An 18,696-nucleotide genomic window follows, 5' to 3' on the forward strand; every position below is an offset into this window, starting at 1 on the left:
ACGAAAGAGCCTCAGTGTTCTAGGAATTATTCCCCCTGAACCTGCGCCTGAGTCGATTCCGTGCCTCCCCGAATTTCTGAAGGTCGGAGCGACCCCGCTCAAATGAAAGAGTTCTATGAGGCTATGCACCTCATATTTGGGCAGCCAAACCCAGTCAATGCACCTTTGGTCCCTGCTGGGTCAGAATGGTCCCCATCTGGTTCCATGCCAGAGGCTACGGCCCTTCTGCAGTCGGGCCTAAGGCTTCCATTTGTGGATCCAGACTGCTGCTGGTCGTGCCATCTCTACCTTCTCTGGAGCCGGTTCTTATACCGGTGCTCCTGGTGCCGCTATCCCCATTGTCTTCCCCAACTCTGACACGAAGCCGGATGGACAGGAGCCTTACCTCCTAGACTGGAGCATAAGCCTTATTTGCATTAGTGAAGACTGGGAGGGGTCACTGGACCCTTTAGAATACCAGCCTTATGAGGAATAACAAAGTGTGGACTGGTGTGAGGACTTGACTGAAGCCAGCAGCCTTGATACATCTCCAAATGCTGGTCTTTCTCCCCTTACCATGGCTACAGAGGAGGGAGCTTCTTATGCAGTTGTGGTGTGGAGTGCAGCTGAGGTCCTTGACCTTCAGCTCCTCACAGTGGCAGTCAAGACTAATCTCTTGACAGAGGTACTTCAACCAGGAATCTCCACATCGGAACCCTTAGGTCCATTCAATAATGCAGTCACTGACGTCCTGTTGGGTACCTAGTCCAAACCCAGCACAGGGGGTACAGTGAATAGGACAATAGCCCACTGCCGTTGCCCCCAACCTGGGACACAAACTTCCTCACACAACACCCTACAGCAGCAGGCTTGGGTGGTCCAAGCCTCCACCACCCAATGCACTTTCCCTACTGCGCCCCCAGATAGGGAATCCAAGAGGCTGGACTCATTTGAAAAAAAATTGTTTTCTTCCATCAGCCTGGTATTGCGGTCATGAACACGCTTGCCCTTTGGACTGTTATTCTCACACTTTGTGGGATACGGTTGTGCAAGTGCTGCCACAGGTCCCAGAGGAGGCCCGGGCTATATTCTCCCAAGCTGTCAGTGACGGGAGAGATGCAGCAAACTTCACTATTCAATGTAGACTTGACACGATTGACTCACTAGGCTGAGCAGTTTCCATGACAGTGGCCCTAGGCCCCATGCCTGATTGAGGTTGATTTTCTTTTCGGGGGCTGTCTAAGCTTCGCTTAAGGACATGGCCTTTGGTGACACCTGTCTCTTCGGAGACCAGGCAGATTTGGCGCTCCAGTGCTTTAAGGATTCTTGTGCTACGGCCAGCTCCTTAGACCTATCTGCTGCCCCACATCCACCTCAATCAGCCTTTCGCTCCTTTCATGGCGATGGAAGGGGCTTCCAGACGCGCCATTTCTGCCCAGCTACTGCACCGTGTATGCTACTAAGTCTCTGCGTGGCCAAGGGCGTAGTACTCCGGACCTCGTGTGTCAGGTGGCCAGTGGACTTAAAGCCACCCCCCCCCCCCCCCCACCCCCCCACAGCAACAGCCTCCAAACTCTTCTAGTCTACCCCTTTACTACCATGGGCACTCAAATGGCAGGAGGATTCACCATCACCTGTCCCACTGGCAGTCCATGACATCAGACAGGTGTGTTTTGCAGGTTGTTTGAAGGTGTTACTCCTTCCCCTTCGAGACAAGCCCCTACCCCCATGTCACCATCTCACGATCGGCTGATGGAGGATCATCTGTATTTTCTCCACAAGGAGGTCCCAGCTCTCTTGGCCAAGGGAGCCATAGAGTGGGTTCTGGTGGCTAAAGTAGGCTGTTGTTGTTATTCCTGCTACTTTCTGGTCCCCATAAAGAACAAGGGTCTTCGCCCTATTCTCAGTCTTCGAACTCTCAATCTCTTCCTTAAAAAGGAGAAGTTGAAAATGCTCATGTTGGCTTGTGTCTTGTCTGCCCTGGACCCAGGAGACTGGATGATAGTGTTGGACGTGCAGGACACATATGTTCATATTCCCATCCTGCCTGCCCGCCGGACGTGCAGGACACATATGTTCATATTCCCATCCTGCCTGCCCGCCAGCACTATCCGTGGGTTACCATAGGCCACAAGCACTTTCCGTTCACTGTGCCTCCTTTTGGCCTTATCAGCACCCCACTGGTTTTCACCAAAGTGATGGCGATAGTTGCAGCTCATCTGCTGAGGTCAGGGGTGCCAGTCTTCCCCTACCTCGATGACTGGCTGCTGAAGGTGGGCTAACCCCAGGCTGTTTTCTCCTACCCCCAGACTACGGCGAACCTTCTGCCCTCACTGTGGTTTACTATCAACATGCCGAAGGCACACCTGACTCTGTCTCAGACTCTCCCTTTCATTGAATCTATTCTGGCTTATCCTCCCGAGCGGCGAGTCCAGGATATTCAAGCTATGATACCAATATTTCAGCCTCTATTCTGGGTTTCGGTGAGAGTGATTCTGAGACTGCTTGGCCTAATGGCATCCTTCATCCTGCTAGTGACACATGCCAGATGGCATTTGTGGGCTCTGCAGTGGGGTCTGAAGTTCCAGTGGTCGCAGCAGCAAGGGAATCTCGCCCATCTGGCACAGATCTCGGAGGGAACTGCAAACGATCTTCAGTGGTGGCTAACAAACTGCAGCTGAAGATGCCTAACGGATCACGAATGGTGTCTCCAACAGAAGCTGGTGCAAGGTCTCTTTCAGCAGTGGGGAGAACCTTGGTTTGATCTGTTCGCCTCTGCTGAAAATGCGCAATGCCAGTAGGTTTGCGCACTGCAGTTTCCACTGAGACACTTGCTCGGAGACACTTTTTGTTATGAGTGGAGCTCAGGCCTCCTGCACGCCATTCCATCCATACCGCTACTGCCCAGAGTTCTCAAGAAGATCAAGAAGACCGTCCCAAGACATCCTGGTGGCTCCATACTAGGCACGAAGAGTCTAGTATCCTGAGCTACCGAGCATGGCCATCAACCCTCTAATCAGGCTGCCCCCTTCAGGAAGATCTTCTGTCGCTGCATAAGGGGAGGGTTCTCCACCTGAGTCGATAAGTTTTCTGTCTTCTTGCATGGAGATTCAGTGGCGATAGGTAACTGCTTTTGACCTTCCTTCCGAAGTCAGAAATGTCATCTTTGCATCTAGGTGCCCCTCCACCAAGACTGTGTACACTTGCCATTGGAAAAAATGTGTGGCATGGTGTGCAGAAAAATCTTTTAATCCCATTTCTACCCCTCTTTCTAAAGTTCTGCTCTTCATTCTTTCTCTTGCCCAGGGCTCTGCTCTGGGCACAATTAAGGGCCATCGATCTGCCATTTCTGCTTTCTTGCAGTTGTCTGATCAACCCTCTTTATTCAAGTCCCCTATTGTACATAGGTTCCTCAAGGGTCTTGCTCATCTCTTCCCACTTTCACCTTTTAGTATGCCTCAGTGGGATCTTAATTTGGCTTTGGGTTTTTGATGTGTGCTACTTTTGAGCCGCTACACAATTGTCCCCTCAGGCTTCTCACCCTGATAGCATTTTTCATTATGGCGATTACGTCTGCCCACAGAGTTAGTGAGCTGCAGGCCTCATCATCTAAGCCGCTTTGCCTCTTAGTCTATCCTGACAAAGTGGTGCTTGTCACAAGGGCCTCCTTGCTACCAAAAGTGGTCACCCCTTTTCATGTAGGCCAATCTATCACCTTTACCTACCTTTTATGCTCCTCCACATCCCTTTAGAGAAGACAAACCACTCCACTGTCTGGACTCAAAAAGAGTGTTGTTGATCTACTTTGACCACACCCAAGAGTTTCGGGTGGATGACCAACTCTTCGTGGGGTATGTTTGAGAAAAGAAAGGTTAGGCAGTGCAGAAGCGGGCCATCTCCAGATGGGGCGTGCTCTGCATCAAAATCTGCTATGTGCTGGCCAGAAGCAGCCTTCTGAAGGTTTGTGGGCTGATTCCACCAGAGATAAAGCGACAGCCACTGTGTTAGCATGCAGAGTTCTGCTCTTATATCTGCCAGACAGCAACATGGGCTTCCCTGCACAAATTCTCTAATTATTACTGTCTGGACGGACATTCAGGTCCACAGGGATTGGCACCTTGCCTGTTTGGTCCTGCAGGATTTTCTCATATGAAATTAGTTCTCAGACCTTCCTCCGGCGATGGTATTGAATGGGTATCTATTCAAAAGATAAGGAATCTGCAGCTAGAAGTCTCTATCAGATGCACAAGTTACTTACCTTCAGTAACTCCTCATCTGATAGACTATATCTAGCTGCAGATTCCTTACCAACGCACCCATCCTCCCTGCTCTGTGAATGGATTTCTAGGGACAGGGATGACCCCTTTAGTGGGCCCTAATTTTGACACACCAGTGGTCAGTGTTCTTCAAGGCTCTGTGCTTCTGGTGTGGAAAGTCCTGAAAAGTAACTGATGTCCGCCTGCCTGGGTGGCGTCTATATAGGTGCTGCAACGTCATTTCCGGCGTGGACACCGCCACTGCCAGGCTCAAAGCCAATCGACACGACCTACCGACGCGTAGTGATACTGCTTACGAAAAACCTTTCAGATCCAGTCTGATGCCTTGGAAAATTCAAAAGGTAAGGAATCTGGGGCTAGATTTAGTCTCTACCAGTTAAGAAGTTATCGAAAGTAAGTAACTTGTTCATTAGTACTTTAGGGCATTCGGTAGGCACCCTTGGAAATCCACTGGTCACAGTTGTTATAGCTCTTCTGGGTTTGGAGAAGATAGATCACAACCAATGAGAAACTCCAAGGTAGTTTGTAAGAGGATGTCCCCAAATTACTTGTACATAATTTTAGGGAATTGACAATTTCAGGGCATCTTCAGTCCTAAAAAGCTCCCTTCAAAGTCAAGAGATCCCCGCCATGAAATGAATGAAATGAAATGAAAAGAATTTTTATTAAGCGCGGATGCTGCCCTGAGGCATCCAGGCGCTGGGAATCTCTAAACATGGCAGATGATTTGTGAAGCTACCTTTGCGAAATTTTGGCGGTCAAGTTAGACAATGCACTAACTTATAAGCCCTTTGTCAGTACTACTACAGGAGTCTGTTTCTCCCTTCTGAAACCTTAAAAAAGACCCTCAAATTCATGCCGGAACAGTCCAGAAAGATCATTGTACACGCATTGAATCCCGTCTACACTTGATTATGCCAACATGCTGCTTGTGGGGTCGCCCCAAGCATTGATAAACAGATTACAATGGGTCCAGAATGCGGCAGCTAGACTAAAAGGCAATCTATTAAAAGCCTAATTTGGCTTCCTGTCAAGCAAAGAATACAGTTCAAAGCCCTGACAATAACGTTCACGGACACACAATTGAGAGGCCCAAATTACATCAGTGACCACATCAAAAGGTACCTTCCCCACAGAGCTCTATGCTCAGTCCACTACAACTTGCTCTGTATCCCCCAGATCAATAAGACCAGAGCAGGTGGGTGTTACTTCCCTTTTTTGGCCCCAAGGCTCTAGAATCTTTTACCTGATGCGCCACCTCAGAGAACTCGCTCAAGAGCCTTCTGAAGACCCACCTCTACAGAGAGATCTAATGCTGCCGGACCCCTCTTCTAGCCCACTCCTCATGCTGTGTCCTACACTTCACCTAGCGCTGGGACACTCCTTTTTGGAGCAGCTTTATTGCTCTTTACAAATCTGTTTCATTCATTCATGGTTCTCTGACCCCCTCAGCGGACTATCTGCCATAGTCTAGATAAGACCCTAAGTCTTCTCATAATAAAGTGTAAGCTTATATATAAATTGTATATATAAAGTCGTCGAGCAGTCCCCCATATGTGGAATCGTAGTTATCTTAGATTCTTTGGTTCTGATTTTCATGTATCATACTGGGACACTTTCCAAGTAAAGAAAAGTTATGTAGTCTGTCACTTATCACATCAGCTCATCTCAGTGAAGGGCGGACAAATAGGTTTTAACCCGGAATAGCCGCCGCAGTGCTAAGGGGCGGGGGGGCCGCGCGGCGCTCCCACGCTGGTGACGGAACCGCTCCGTCACGTCCCTCGGGTGAGCTGTGCTTGTGACGGAACGGTTCCGTCACGGCCCCGCCCGCTCAATAGAACGGGCCGCGCAGGCGCGGCGAGCGTGCCGTGACGGAACCGTTCCGTCACTAGCACAGCCCACTTGAGGGGCGTGACGGAACGGTTCCGTCACCAGCGTGGTAGGGGTGAAAGGTTGAGGGGGAAATAAGGCCTGACGGCTTACCCTGCCAACTCAAACCAAGGATGGAGGACGGAAAATACACTCAAGCTTGTCCATTGCCCCCTTTGCAATCAGAACATGATGGGTCACATCCCACAGAGATTCAAATGAGTTTGGGAGTGGCTGAACCAGTGTGGCTCTTTCAACAGCACTCATCCAGCAGGATTTATATTGGGGACTTAGGCAATGATGCCTTCTCTCCCGAGCCTCCTGCTCTGATCCCGTGAGGATTCACTCACACCCTTACTTACTAGCAACTTGTACTTCCAGATTCCTAGCCAACTATTTCCTTCCCATCATCTCCTACTACATAAGATCTTTTGGCAAAAATGTACCTGGTGTTTAATCAATAATTATAAAACAGTCTATCATTTAAAAATAGAAATTGCATAATTCCGTCAACTCTGCTAAGCACCACCCTTTCTCCACCCACATCTCCCAATAGAGAAGCGACAGCCTTACCTTGGGTGCCTGGGTTATCGAGTGCAGGTCAGGTCTGCTTGAGCCACTGAACATGTTAAATTGTTGCAGTTTCCAGCCACTCCACAAACACTGTCATAGAAAGCTGTCTCGCTTTTAAATTGAATCTGCAAAGTCTTTATTGCAAAAAATTAGGAGACTGAGAGTCAAAGAGCAGAACAACAAAAGCATTGGCATAGCTAATAGGTCTCGCATTTGGGACCTTATGTGTTTAACCATGCAACAGTTGTTGTTGCACCAAGAATATTCTGCTGAATAACTAAATACTTATAGGGTCCAAAAAGCGAGACCTATTGGCTATGCCAATGCTTGTTTGGTTTCTGTTGCTGTTTTGTTTAAGTTGCCAGATCTACAATAGCTGGACATGGTTTTTGTTAACAGTTTTTTGCATCAAATGAACCTGTTTTCATTGCTCTGAATGTTGTTTCCATTCTGGTTGTAGGAAGAAGTCATTCCCGAGGGTGTGGGGGCTGCCTAGCTGTGCGCATGCGCCAATCTTTGCAATTGAGAAAAAGCCTGGTGCAGGCGCAATTTACAATTGTGGAGTGAGTGAGCCCCAGGCAGCATGACTCACTCACATAGGAGTTCATGCACTGCACCTGAATACTCAGCATGGTTTAAGGAAACTCGAACCACTCCCTCCCAGGCATCGAACGCATATTTACCAAGAAACTCTGAGAAGAACCTGCCTGCTACACTGACGGCTGGTGATGTGTGTGCCTGGTGAAAGCGTGAACTCACAGCTGGTGGTGTGTGTGCCTGGTGAAAGCGTGAACTGATGGCTAGTGGTGTGTGTGCCTGGTGAAATCGTGCACTGACGGCTGGTGGTGTGTGTGCCTGGTGGAAGCGTGCACTGACGGCTGGTGGTGTGTGTGCCTGGTGGAAGCGTGCACTGATGGCTGGAGGTGTGTGTGCCTGCTGAAAGCGTGCACTGATGGCTGGTGGTGTGTGTGCCTGGTGGAATCGTGCACTGACGACTGGTCATGTGTGTGCCCGATGAAAGCGTGCACTGACGGCTGAGGGTGTGTGCCTGGTGGAAGCATGCACCGACGGATGGTAGTGTGTGACGGCTGGTAGTGTGTGTGCCCGGTAAAAGTGTGCACTGACGGCTGCTGGTGTGTGTACCTGGTGGAAGCGTGCAATGAGAACTGGTGGTGTGTGTGCCTGGTGAAAGCGTGCACTGGCGGCTGGTGGTGTGTGTGCCCGGTGAAAGCGTGCACTGACGGCTGTTGGTGTGTGTGCCCGGTGAAAGCATGCTCTGACGGCTGGTGGTGTGTGTGCCTGTTGGTAGCGTGCACTGACGGCTGGTGGTGTGTGTGCCTGGTGGAAGTGTGCACTGACGGCTGGTGGTGTGTGTGCCTGGTGGAAGCGTGCACTGACGGCTGGTGGTGTGTGTGCCTGGTGGAAGCGTGCACTGATGGCTGGTGGTGTGTGTGGCTGGTGGAAGCGTGCACTGACAGCTGGTGGTGTGTGTGCCTGGTGGAAGAGTGCACTGATGGCTGGTGGTGTGTGTGGCTGGTGGAAGCGTGCACTGACAGCTGGTGGGGTGTGTGCCTGGTGGAGGTGTGCACGGACGGCTGGTGGTGTTTGTTCCTGGTTGAAGCGTGCACTGATGGCTGGTGGTGTGTGTGCCTGGTCAAAGCGTGCACTGACAGCTGGTGGTGTGTGTGCCTGGTGGAAGCGTGCACTGATTACTGGTGGTGTGTGTGCCTGGTGGAATCGTGCACTGACTGCTGGTGTTGTGTGTGGCCGGTGAAAGCGTGCACTGACGGCTGGGGGTGTGTGCCTGGTGGAAGCATGCACCGACGGATGGTAGTGTGTGACGGCTGGTAGTGTGTGTGCCCAGTAAAAGTGTGCACTGACGGCTGGTGGTGTGTGTACCTGGTGGAAGCGTGCAATGAGAGCTGGTGGTGTGTGTGCCTGGTGAAAGCGTGCACTGACGGCTGGTGGTGTGTGTGCCCTGTGAAAGCGTGCACTGGCGGCTGGTGGTGTGTGCCCAGTGAAAGCGTGCACTGACGGCTGTTGGTGTGTGTGCCTGGTGGTAGCGTGTACTGATGGCTGGTGGTGTGTGTTCCTGGTGGAAGCATGCACTGAAAGTTAGTGGTGTGTGTGCCTGGTGGAAACGTGCACTGATGGCTGGTGGTGTGTGTGCGCCTGGTGGAAGCATGCACTGACGGCTAGTTGTGTGTGTGCCTGGTGGAAGCGTGCACCGACGGCTGGTGGTGTGTGTGCCTGGTGGAAGGGTGCACCTACGACTGGTGGTGTGTGTGTCCGGTGAAAGCGTGCACTGACGGCTGGTGGTGTGTGTGCCTGGTGGAAGCGTGCATCGACGGCTGGTGTTGTGTGCCTGGTTGAAGCGTGCACTGACGGCTGGTGGTTTGTGTGCCTGGTGGAAGCGTGAACTGATGGCTGGTGGTGTGTGTGCTTGGTGGAAGCGTGCACTGATGGCTGGTGGTGTGCGTGCCTGGTGGAAGCGTGCACTGACGGCTGGTGGTTTGTATGCCTGGTGGAAGCGTGAAAAGACGGCTGGTGATGTGTGTGCCTGGTGGAAGCGTGCACTGACGGCTGGTGGTGTGTGTGTCTGGTGGAAGCGTGCACTGACGGCTGGTGGTGTGTGAGCCTGGTGGAAGTTGGAGCATTCACAGTGATAGAAGACACAAATGAAACTGAGGAAGAGGAGGGGGGAGAAGGGAGGGGGAGTGCGAGCAGATGAGCATGATTCATAGCTAGAAGACACAAATGAAGCTGACCAGGAGGGAGGGAAAAAAGGGAGGGGGGTAGTGCAAGCAGAAGAGCCTGATTACAGCAATAAAAACACAGATGGCAGCGCATGAGCTCGTGAACGCAAGCTGTAGGCCAGCAAAAGCCTCTGGTGGCACTTTTAGTCAAGTCAAGTCAAGTCATACCATTTATATAGCGCACTACATACCCAGAGGGTTTCAAGGCGCTTAGGAAGGGGAGGTGGATTATTTGTCAAATATCCACGTTTTAAGCTGCTTTCTGAACGCAAGGTGATTCTGGGTGAGGCGAAGGTAAGCGGGGAGTGAGTTCCATGTTTTGGCAGCCAGGTATGAGAAGGATCTGCCTCCCAGGGTGGTCTTGTTGATGCGAGGTACAGTGGCGAAGGCTTGGCTGGAAGAGCGAAGTTGGCGGGAGGGGGAGTAGAAGGAAAGTCGAGAGTTGAGGCAATCGGGTCCGATGTCGTAGAGTGATTTGTGTGCGTGGGTAAGCAGTCGGAAAGTGATCCTCTTATTGACGGGTAGCCAGTGGAGGTCTTTAAGGTGACCAGAGATGTGTTCGTTTCGTGGGATGTCTAATATGAGCCTGGCTGAGGCGTTTTGGATTCGTTGTAGTTTCTTCTGGAGTTTAGCGGTGGTACCTGCGTAGAGGGTGTTTCCGTAGTCCAGTCGGCTCGTGACTAGAGCGTGGGTGACTGTTTTCCTTGTTTCGGAGGGGATCCAGCGAAATGTTTTTCTGAGCATGCGAAGAATGTTAAAGCAGGAAGAGGATACGGCGCTGACTTGTCTGTTCATTGAGAGTGAAGAATCCAGGATGACGCCAAGGTTCCGTGCGTGGTTTGTCGGGATGGGTGCATTTCCGAGGGCTTCCGGCCACCAGGAGTCGTCCCATGCAGAGGGGGATTTACCTAAGATGAGGACTTCTGTTTTATCTGAGTTCAGTTTCAGACGGCTTTGTTTCATCCATTCGGCGACTTCTTTCATTCCTTCGTGTAGGTTAGTTTTAGCGGTGCTGGGGTCCTTGGTGAGAGATAGGATCAGTTGAGTGTCATCCGCGTAGGAGATGATGTTGAGGTTGTGTTGGCGGGCGATGGCCGCGAGGGGGCTCATGTATACGTTGAAGAGGGTGGGGCTGAGTGAGGATCCTTGTGGTACGCCGCAGATGATTTCAGAGGCCTCGGACTTGAATGGTGGGAGGCGGACTCTCTGGGTTCTTCCGGTGAGGAACGAGGTGATCCATTCCAGTGCTTTTCCTTGGATTCCGATGTTTCTGAGGCGTTGTAAAAGGGTGCTGTGGCAGACTGTGTCGAAGGCTGCGGAGAGGTCGAGGAGGATGAGGGCGACTGTGTCTCCATTGTCCAGTAGAGTTCGAATGTCGTCTGTTGCTGCGATGAGGGCGGTCTCAGTGCTGTGTTTGGCTCGGAAGCCGGACTGTGAGGAGTCGAGGGATTTGTTGGCTTCGAGGAAGGCGGCGAGCTGGTTGTTGACAGCTTTCTCGATGACTTTGGCCGGGAATGGGAGAAGCGAGATGGGGCGGTAGTTTTTGAGTTCGGTGGGGTCTGCTGTTGGTTTTTTCAGAAGGGCGGTGAGTTCAGCGTGTTTCCAATCTTCTGGGAAGGTAGCGGAGTTGAAGGAGCAGTTGATGACGTCTCGGAGGTGCGGAGCTATGATGGAGTCTGCTTTGTTGAAGATGTGGTGGGGGCATGGGTCTGTGGGGGATCCAGAGTGGATGGAATTCATCAGGCGGATGGTGTCCTCAGTGGAGATTGGGTTCCAGGCGTTGAGGGTTACTAAATGAGGCTTACTAAATGTCTCGAAGAGACAGCGCATGCGCTGTCTCAGGCGAGACCTAAACAATGGATCCCCCTACACCAGTAATGGAGACCAGCTCCCCAAGGCAAAGCAGGTGGTCACATATCTACCCCATCAGAGACGTTTCCAGTACCAATCACATGATACGTTCTTACCATCAATACAGCAAGGTACACAGAAGAGCAATTTAGAGAGCACGTAGGTGGCCTTATTAATTAAACCACAATGTGTAAGGTTTCTGCTGAGCATAAGCACACATCATCTCCTTGATGGGCACATCTGGTGAGCAGAATAGCTATGCATAGAAAACATGGCTGTTATCAGTGGGACTCACCATGCGTTTTAATTTCACATCTTGATAAAGAGTTTCTCTAGTGAATTATTTCTATGAAGTGAGCTATGTGTGTTTATTGGTAATGCAAAACATTGTATTTTAATATGTGAGTTATATATTTCTATATTTCTGTCTTGTATTGATTGTGTTTCTCGATTGAGCGGATCTCATCTCAGAAATAAATCTTCTTTCACTGACTAACCTCTTTTCACTGCTCATGGCCTTAAGTCCACAATTTTGTCTCATTTATGAAGCTAGGTCTAGGGCAAAATGGTGAAGTGACTCAACACTGTTTTCTCTAGTCTGGTGCATTATACCACTGTGTATTGGCACAGCCCATTTCTTGTGATTTGTGGTGGAAATGAGCTAGTGTATTGGACTGACTCCCCAGAGGTGTACAGTAAAGTGTGCTCTCTTCTCCTGCACTGAGCAGTGTTTTGCTTCATTGTGGTAATGTCTTTCATTTGAAAGCTTGAAGGAGGATGCTGAACCTCAAGGTTTATTTTCAGTGGGCTCTCATGTAATGGATGAGTTTGGTAAATCCCTGGAGTAAGGAGCCCCGAATCATCGGCAGACACTTGTATGATATTTCTTTCCCTGAAGTTCAGATCTCTCTTCTCTGATTTTTTCAGCCTCTGTCCCGCCAGCCACTTACTGACTCTTTCTATCTCGCCGTTCTTAGGTGCCAGTCGAGCGGTGCCGCTACCTGGTCGGCACCATCATTGGAGAGGGCGATGAGATGCCCAAAGAAGACTTGGTCAGCCAGTTCGAGAAGTTTGGCTTCAACATCATCACATTCCCAGAGGTCAGCCATGCAGTGACCAGTACCTTCCCCTACACCACTCCCTTCTCCATCCAACTCGCCACCACTCGCGTCCACTCCGCCCTCAATGAATACATCAAGGTAGGTGCCTGCAGCTCCTGTTAAACCCTCCTGTATATTTTACATTAGTGATAACCCTAACTTCTGTCACTTTATTCATTGCCAGAGATGTTGCTGATTTCCTGTTGATTGGTTGAGACTCTAGTGTTTACAGTAAACCTCACAGTAAAACTGCAGTGCCAAAGTCATCATACTTAGCAGTGTGTTGCTTGGTGTTAATTCATTCATTGTTGTAGTTAAGATCTATGGACTGTTAGCATCAGCAATTTACTCTGCTGTTTTCTAATTTTAGTCCAGCTGGCCCTCTGTATATTGTTTGTCCTCAGAAATGTTTCTCTTCCGCTCCTCAGTATCACCAAGGCTCATCCCTTCTTACAGCTCCAGGTATTGGGGCAGTCTGGGACTCTGCTGATGGATGCAACAAACATTGACCATGGCATCTGTGGTCCTCTCTCTCTCTGTTTTATCCCATCTGCCCTACCGATGCCTCCCATCATGTTGACACTCTGCGACAGACCTGGCATGCAGTTGTGTTTTTCTCAAAGCTTTATAATAGCCTCCTGCGCGCCTGGGCTGAGGAGATGCTTTAACTTAATGCCCGAGTTGTCCTACAGACTTAGCTAGAGGTGCCCTTCTTACACCTGCCATTATCTTCGGTCACGAATCAGTGATCCTGTCTGCATGCAGCAACACTATTGTCTCCAATGATAAATATCTTGATTTTATGTCGGCAATGCCTGTTTAATATTAATTAGTTATTTCACAAAATTCGTTTGTGTTGTGGGCTTAGTTTATTAATTTATGTGATAAAAACACTTATTTTATTAAAGAACAAAAACAAACAATTCGTCTTTTTAACTAGTGGAATCTCCCAGGACATTACCAACTAGGCAGTCAGTAGTTTCCAATAATTAGTGCATCACAATTAGGGCTCCCAGTTTTATGGTATTTTTTTTTTTTACTCCGTCTACTTATCCATATTTCTTTTTTGGCCATCTTATTAGTACTTGTCCATATTTATTATGTGTTCTGCGAATGAATGGAATCGTAAAATGATACATTTCCACATTTATTTAACTGACAAACCTGCACTCACACTTTGCTGCCTGTCGTGTTTTAGAAATTAAGCAGCTAACTATTGCAAAACACTACACCTACAGGTACATATCAGCATCATAATACAAATATATGTTAACATAAGCCTTTATTTAGGGATATCTTAACCTATGTTTAACTTCCCATGCTACTATCTGCTCGGCCTTGTCCTGGAAATCACAAAAAAACAGCATGGAAAGTCACCCACAAGAAACACACTTTTCTGTGTTTTTCTGATTTTAAAAATAAATGCAGACAGAAAACAATGTTTTTTGTATGTATTTATCTGTAAAAATCTGTAAAAACGGAAAACTGGGAGCCATAGTCATAATACAGCTCGGTACCCTTGTTCCACATTATGCACTGGAGGAGTAGCATCAATCGCCAAATGACACACATCATACCAAAGTACCAAAAAAGCCACGCAGCATGCTAAGTAGCGAGCAAAACAGCTAACATGGCGCTTAGGGGTTCTATATGTGAAGTAGAGATTCAGGTTCTGTAGTCATTTGATGTCGGTGGCTCTCTGTCGCGTTTGGTGTCCAGGACTACTATGGGATTGAGGGGGGAGTCACGCTGATACTAAAAACAAACCTAATTAATCAAATAGTTTGGGTCATCATACTTCCCGTTAGGACAAGATAACGTTGTTCACAAGGTGTCATCATTAAAGTGTAGACAGGGAAATGGATATAACATCAAAAACTCTATTCTAGGTATGACCAAGGATACAAAGATGAGTTCTGGTTCCCACACAAAAGCCATACCACACATGGGCAGTAAAGAGATATACCCAGCGCCCAGGCTGTTGGCACAACTTACAGGAGCCCTCACAGACGCCCATCCAAGGGCAATGCTTGTGTGGCACTGTGGCGACCTCATACAGGGAAACCGTGGGCATCACGCTAGAAGAGAGGATCTTGCTTGCAGGCTCTACCATTGTTCTCCGTGGCAGGGAAGTTAACCCGGGATTGGGAACAAGATGGCGGCCGCCGGGCTGTGAAGTCTGCCTATGGTCGCCGAGAGGAGCTTTCGGTGTGGGACTGCTGCCTCATGCAACAAGGGATCAACACGGACTCTGCTAGAGGCATGGTAGGCCACCTCCAGGAACTATGCAGTATATGCAAGTGGGGTCCAGTTACAGAGAGCCCCACCCCATCCGTCAGGACCAGCGACGGTGGAGGGGGGGGGGGGGTTAGTGATTGGGGGGGGGGGGTTGTCTTACAGACAGGCAGCCAGCGTAGACAGCAGGCAGAGGCAGCAGAAGAATGAAATCTTTGCCTCCTCTTCCCTAAAAGGTACAGGGGACTGCAAGGTGCCTGAAAGGTGCATGGATGGCACAGGGGGACGAGTCGGGCCCAAATCCAAACAGGCACTGAGGGAGAGCACGGGTGCCTAGTGGAGAGGATCACAGCACTAGCTCAAGTCCCCTAGTAGAAATTGGAGGGACAAGACACGACTCCCCCGTGCTCCCTTTCCTGCCTGAAGAAGCCTGCACGTGGCCTTCCCAAGGAACGCGCCCACACAGAGCCATGGTGGAGGACCGAATAAAGGAACTTAGCATTACAGATATGCTGCAGCAAAAATCCATTCACAAAGCCAAGAGTGAGGAGAGCGCAACAGGGAGGAATAGCACAAACTGTGTGTGAGATGGGCAGGATGATTTGGCCCAGAGTGTCACCAGATCATTTCTCCTGCAGGAGGTGGTGAAAGGCAAGATAATTGCAGTGAAGAATGAACTTAAGGGCGATCTGAACGAAATCAGTAATGGATGGAATAAGAAGTATATAGATCACGCAAGGTTTGTGGAAACTGGGTTGCAGCGTATTAAACTGAACATGGCCCTGTGCCAATACCAGACTCAGGTTCTATTATATGAGTCTGAACCAATACGTCCTTGGTAACTTAATAAAAAACAGAATTAACCCAAGTTTACGATCCACATCCTCAGAGTACAGACAGGTAGTGTAAATGTTTAACTTTGTCAAAGAAGTGAGTTTAATGATTGGTTGTCTACTTGATATTTGGGAAGACATAAAGAGAACTTTCAAAATGTTGCCCCTCCATTGTTCTTCCTATCCGATCCTGGTGAACCAGTGTTGAGATGGGGTAAATGGAAGAAGCTATTTTTGAATTACCACGGATCTGTGGATTTAATCCAAGTTTGGAAAGGAAACTTACCCTAGTAACTCATTGTCTTGTGGTAAGAGGTGGTCAAAAATTTACCGGAACAAGAAGTTAATAATGTTCAGGGGCGGTATGAATCTGAAATTGTGTTGAATAAATTAATGCACGTTACTTCTAGAGAATAAATACAATTCTAGAAAGATTTAATTTCGGAAGAAGGGTGCAGAAAGACAATGAAACAATTGAATAGCATGTTGAAAGCACTTTCAAGCAAATTTGGAGCCTTGTGTGAGGAGAGAATAAGAGACCAGCCCTTTTTATTTGAAAATCAAATAAGGAAATATTATGGTTCAAAGATGAGCCACCCTTGTTTATGAGTGGAAGAACTTAGAGGAAAAATAAGACATAAAGCTGATGCCACTGTGGTAGAGGCATGTGCTTTGTCCTTAGACCCTGATAGAATTGGCCTATCCCCAATTGGAATATTTAATTTACTCATAAGTCCCTAGTAAAGTGGCATGGCCTGTGCCCAGGGCCTGTAAGTTAAATGTTACTAGTGGACCTGCGGCACTAATTGTGCCACCCACTTAAGTAGCACTTTAAACATGGCTCTGGTCTGCCATTGCAGCTTATGTGTGTAGTTTTAAGCTGCCATTTCAACCTGGCAAAATTAACCTTTTGTCAGGCCCAACCCTTCCTTTTAAATACATGTATGTTGCCCCTAGGTTAGCACCTGGAAAACCCAGAGAACAGGGTTCTATGTATATTAAAAAGAAGTAGGACATGCACTTTTAAGTTTTACATGTCTTGGTGGTGAAAACCTCTCAAATTCGCTTTTCACTTCTGCAAGCCTATCTCTCCCATAGGCAGGGATTGGAGGTGCGTAATCACATCTAATAAGAGTTAAAATCCAAATGGGAGCAGGTAACCAGTTCAGGTTTGGTGCCTTTGGAACTGTAATGAAAAATCTTCTCTCACGGTGAAGTCGAATTTTAAATTACAATTTTGAAAATGCCCTTTTTATAAAGTTGACATTTTCATGCCTTATCCATTTAGTGCCTGTAGTTGGTCTCTGGGTCACATGCATGGGTGTAGCTGACAGTTGGGATTTGTAGTTTCAGGCAGACAGCCACACACAAGAGAGAGCGTAGTGGACTTCAAAGGTAAACCTCTAGAAGCTTCTCAAACTTCAGAGGAAGGCTCAGGTATAAATATTAGACCCCAGGCATTAACTCTTCAGTACACTTCTGGACCTGTCATACTCTGCCAGGAAGAAGGACTGCTTGGTTGCTGGATGTCCTGCCATTGTGCTGGACTGCTGCCCTGAAGGGCTGCTACATGCTGTAGTGACCTGCTGCCCTCTTGCCTGGGTGAGAAGGACTGGACCTGCATATGTTAAATCAAGGACCCCAGAGTGACTCTAGGGCTAGTTGACTGGCCTCCTGCATAGAGACCCAGTAACAGAAGGCTCCTCCCAGCCTCAACCCAGCACCTGAACTCTGCCATCTTTCAGAGTTATGTCCTGCCAAGTGGTGCCACCCCAATCCTGCACCCTGGAAGTGGGCAGAAGGTGCTCTGACTAACACAACAAGGGAGCTAGAGAGCTGCTTGTCGTACATCCTCCACACTAGAAATATAATTCACAACTGGTGCGGCAAGACCTGTATTCCTGCACTCATTTTTGGAATAATGAAAATATGCTTTTAAAATTCCAAAATCAAAAAAGGAAAAGATTTGGAGGGAAAGGCCTCACCCACTCATTTGTGACGTGCTATATCATCGGCCATTCCAACCTACCATGTTAAGATGATGCTAACATGGTGGTCTCAACCTCATTGAGGAGGGTGATCAGAATAATTGTTTTCTGGTCACAAGCAATGTCCAGATATTTGTCTGAAAAAAACCTCAGTGTATTTCTTTATTCCTAGGTACACTTGGCTGGATTAATAAATGAACAAGAGGGTGCTACCGGAAACCTTTGGTCTCAGTTAAACAAACAAGAGGGACCCAGTGGGATCGCTTGGGACCATGGGTAGCTACTTGTTACAAAGAACAATGGTCTTAAGCTTAGAATAATCAAGCAAAATGTTTATAGACTACAATGAGTACTATAAGTTTAGTTCACATGTCCAGCCGGACATGGAATATTTATTTTGTCAATGTATAAAATGCAGAAATATGAAACACAGCAATTATAAACGTGGGCACAGGCCTGTACCCAATGTGAGGGGAAAGAGAAAATGGAGGAAAAGATAGGAAGAGAAAGGGTTTTCAGGCAATAACTTTGGAGCGAGGTGTGCATTTTCAATACATTGTACATCAAGCTCACGACAACAGTATCTACAACATATAAACACAATGGTACATTTGCATCACTGTTTAAGAAAGTCGACGTTTCGATCCCATGCTCCTATACTAACGGGATCATCCTCAGGACTAATTAAATGATTGCCTGGTTGTTTGAAAAAAGGTCGCCTGTTGGGATAAAGGGAGAGAAAAGGTGAGGATTCCTATGAATCCCATATAGCGGAAATCACAACAAATCAGCAAAAGATCGGTGACAAAGAGAAAAGAGGAGCACCTTTTTGCCGGACTCAATGGTAAGGTTATGACAAACCGGCGCTTCCATCTCTACTAGGTTAAGTAACACCGAGAGCGAGGAGGGAAGTCTGGGCGGTCAACCACGGAGTTTAACAATGCAATTCATGTGACTAACGCGATTGCAGCTCAAAAAATAGACGACACAACAAAAAACAATATAAAACAGTCTTGATGTCACTATTTTTTGAGCTGCAATCGCGTTAGTCACATGAATTGCATTGTTAACAAACTCCATGGGTGACCGCCCAGACTTCCCGTGGCAGGGTATGCTCAGACGTGAGTCCCTTGCTCACTTTGCCACTGGATTCAAGCAAGCTGGGCTGAGGACGGCTGGAATGCCAGAAACCGGTCCTCGGAAGCTTGTTTCCGGTCCAGGGAAGACATGGCTTG

The 18,696-nt window shown here is 48.4% G+C and overlaps 1 protein-coding gene across 2 annotated transcripts in view; it reads left to right on the forward strand.

Annotated features, from left to right (window-relative positions):
• Positions 1-18,696, forward strand: part of LOC147663312 (testis-expressed protein 264-like) — a 732,805-nt gene that overhangs the window by 221,108 nt on the left and 493,001 nt on the right. For both annotated transcript variants that reach the window (XM_086950537.1, XM_086950536.1), the window contains one exon: positions 12,283-12,504. In XM_086950537.1, coding sequence (XP_086806663.1) covers positions 12,283-12,504 — 222 coding nt within the window. The remainder of the gene's footprint in view (positions 1-12,282; positions 12,505-18,696) is intronic.

The sequence above is a fragment of the Lissotriton vulgaris genome, unplaced genomic scaffold, assembly GCF_964263255.1.
Source record: "Lissotriton vulgaris unplaced genomic scaffold, aLisVul1.2 SCAFFOLD_251, whole genome shotgun sequence".
NCBI lineage: Eukaryota > Metazoa > Chordata > Amphibia > Caudata > Salamandridae > Lissotriton > Lissotriton vulgaris.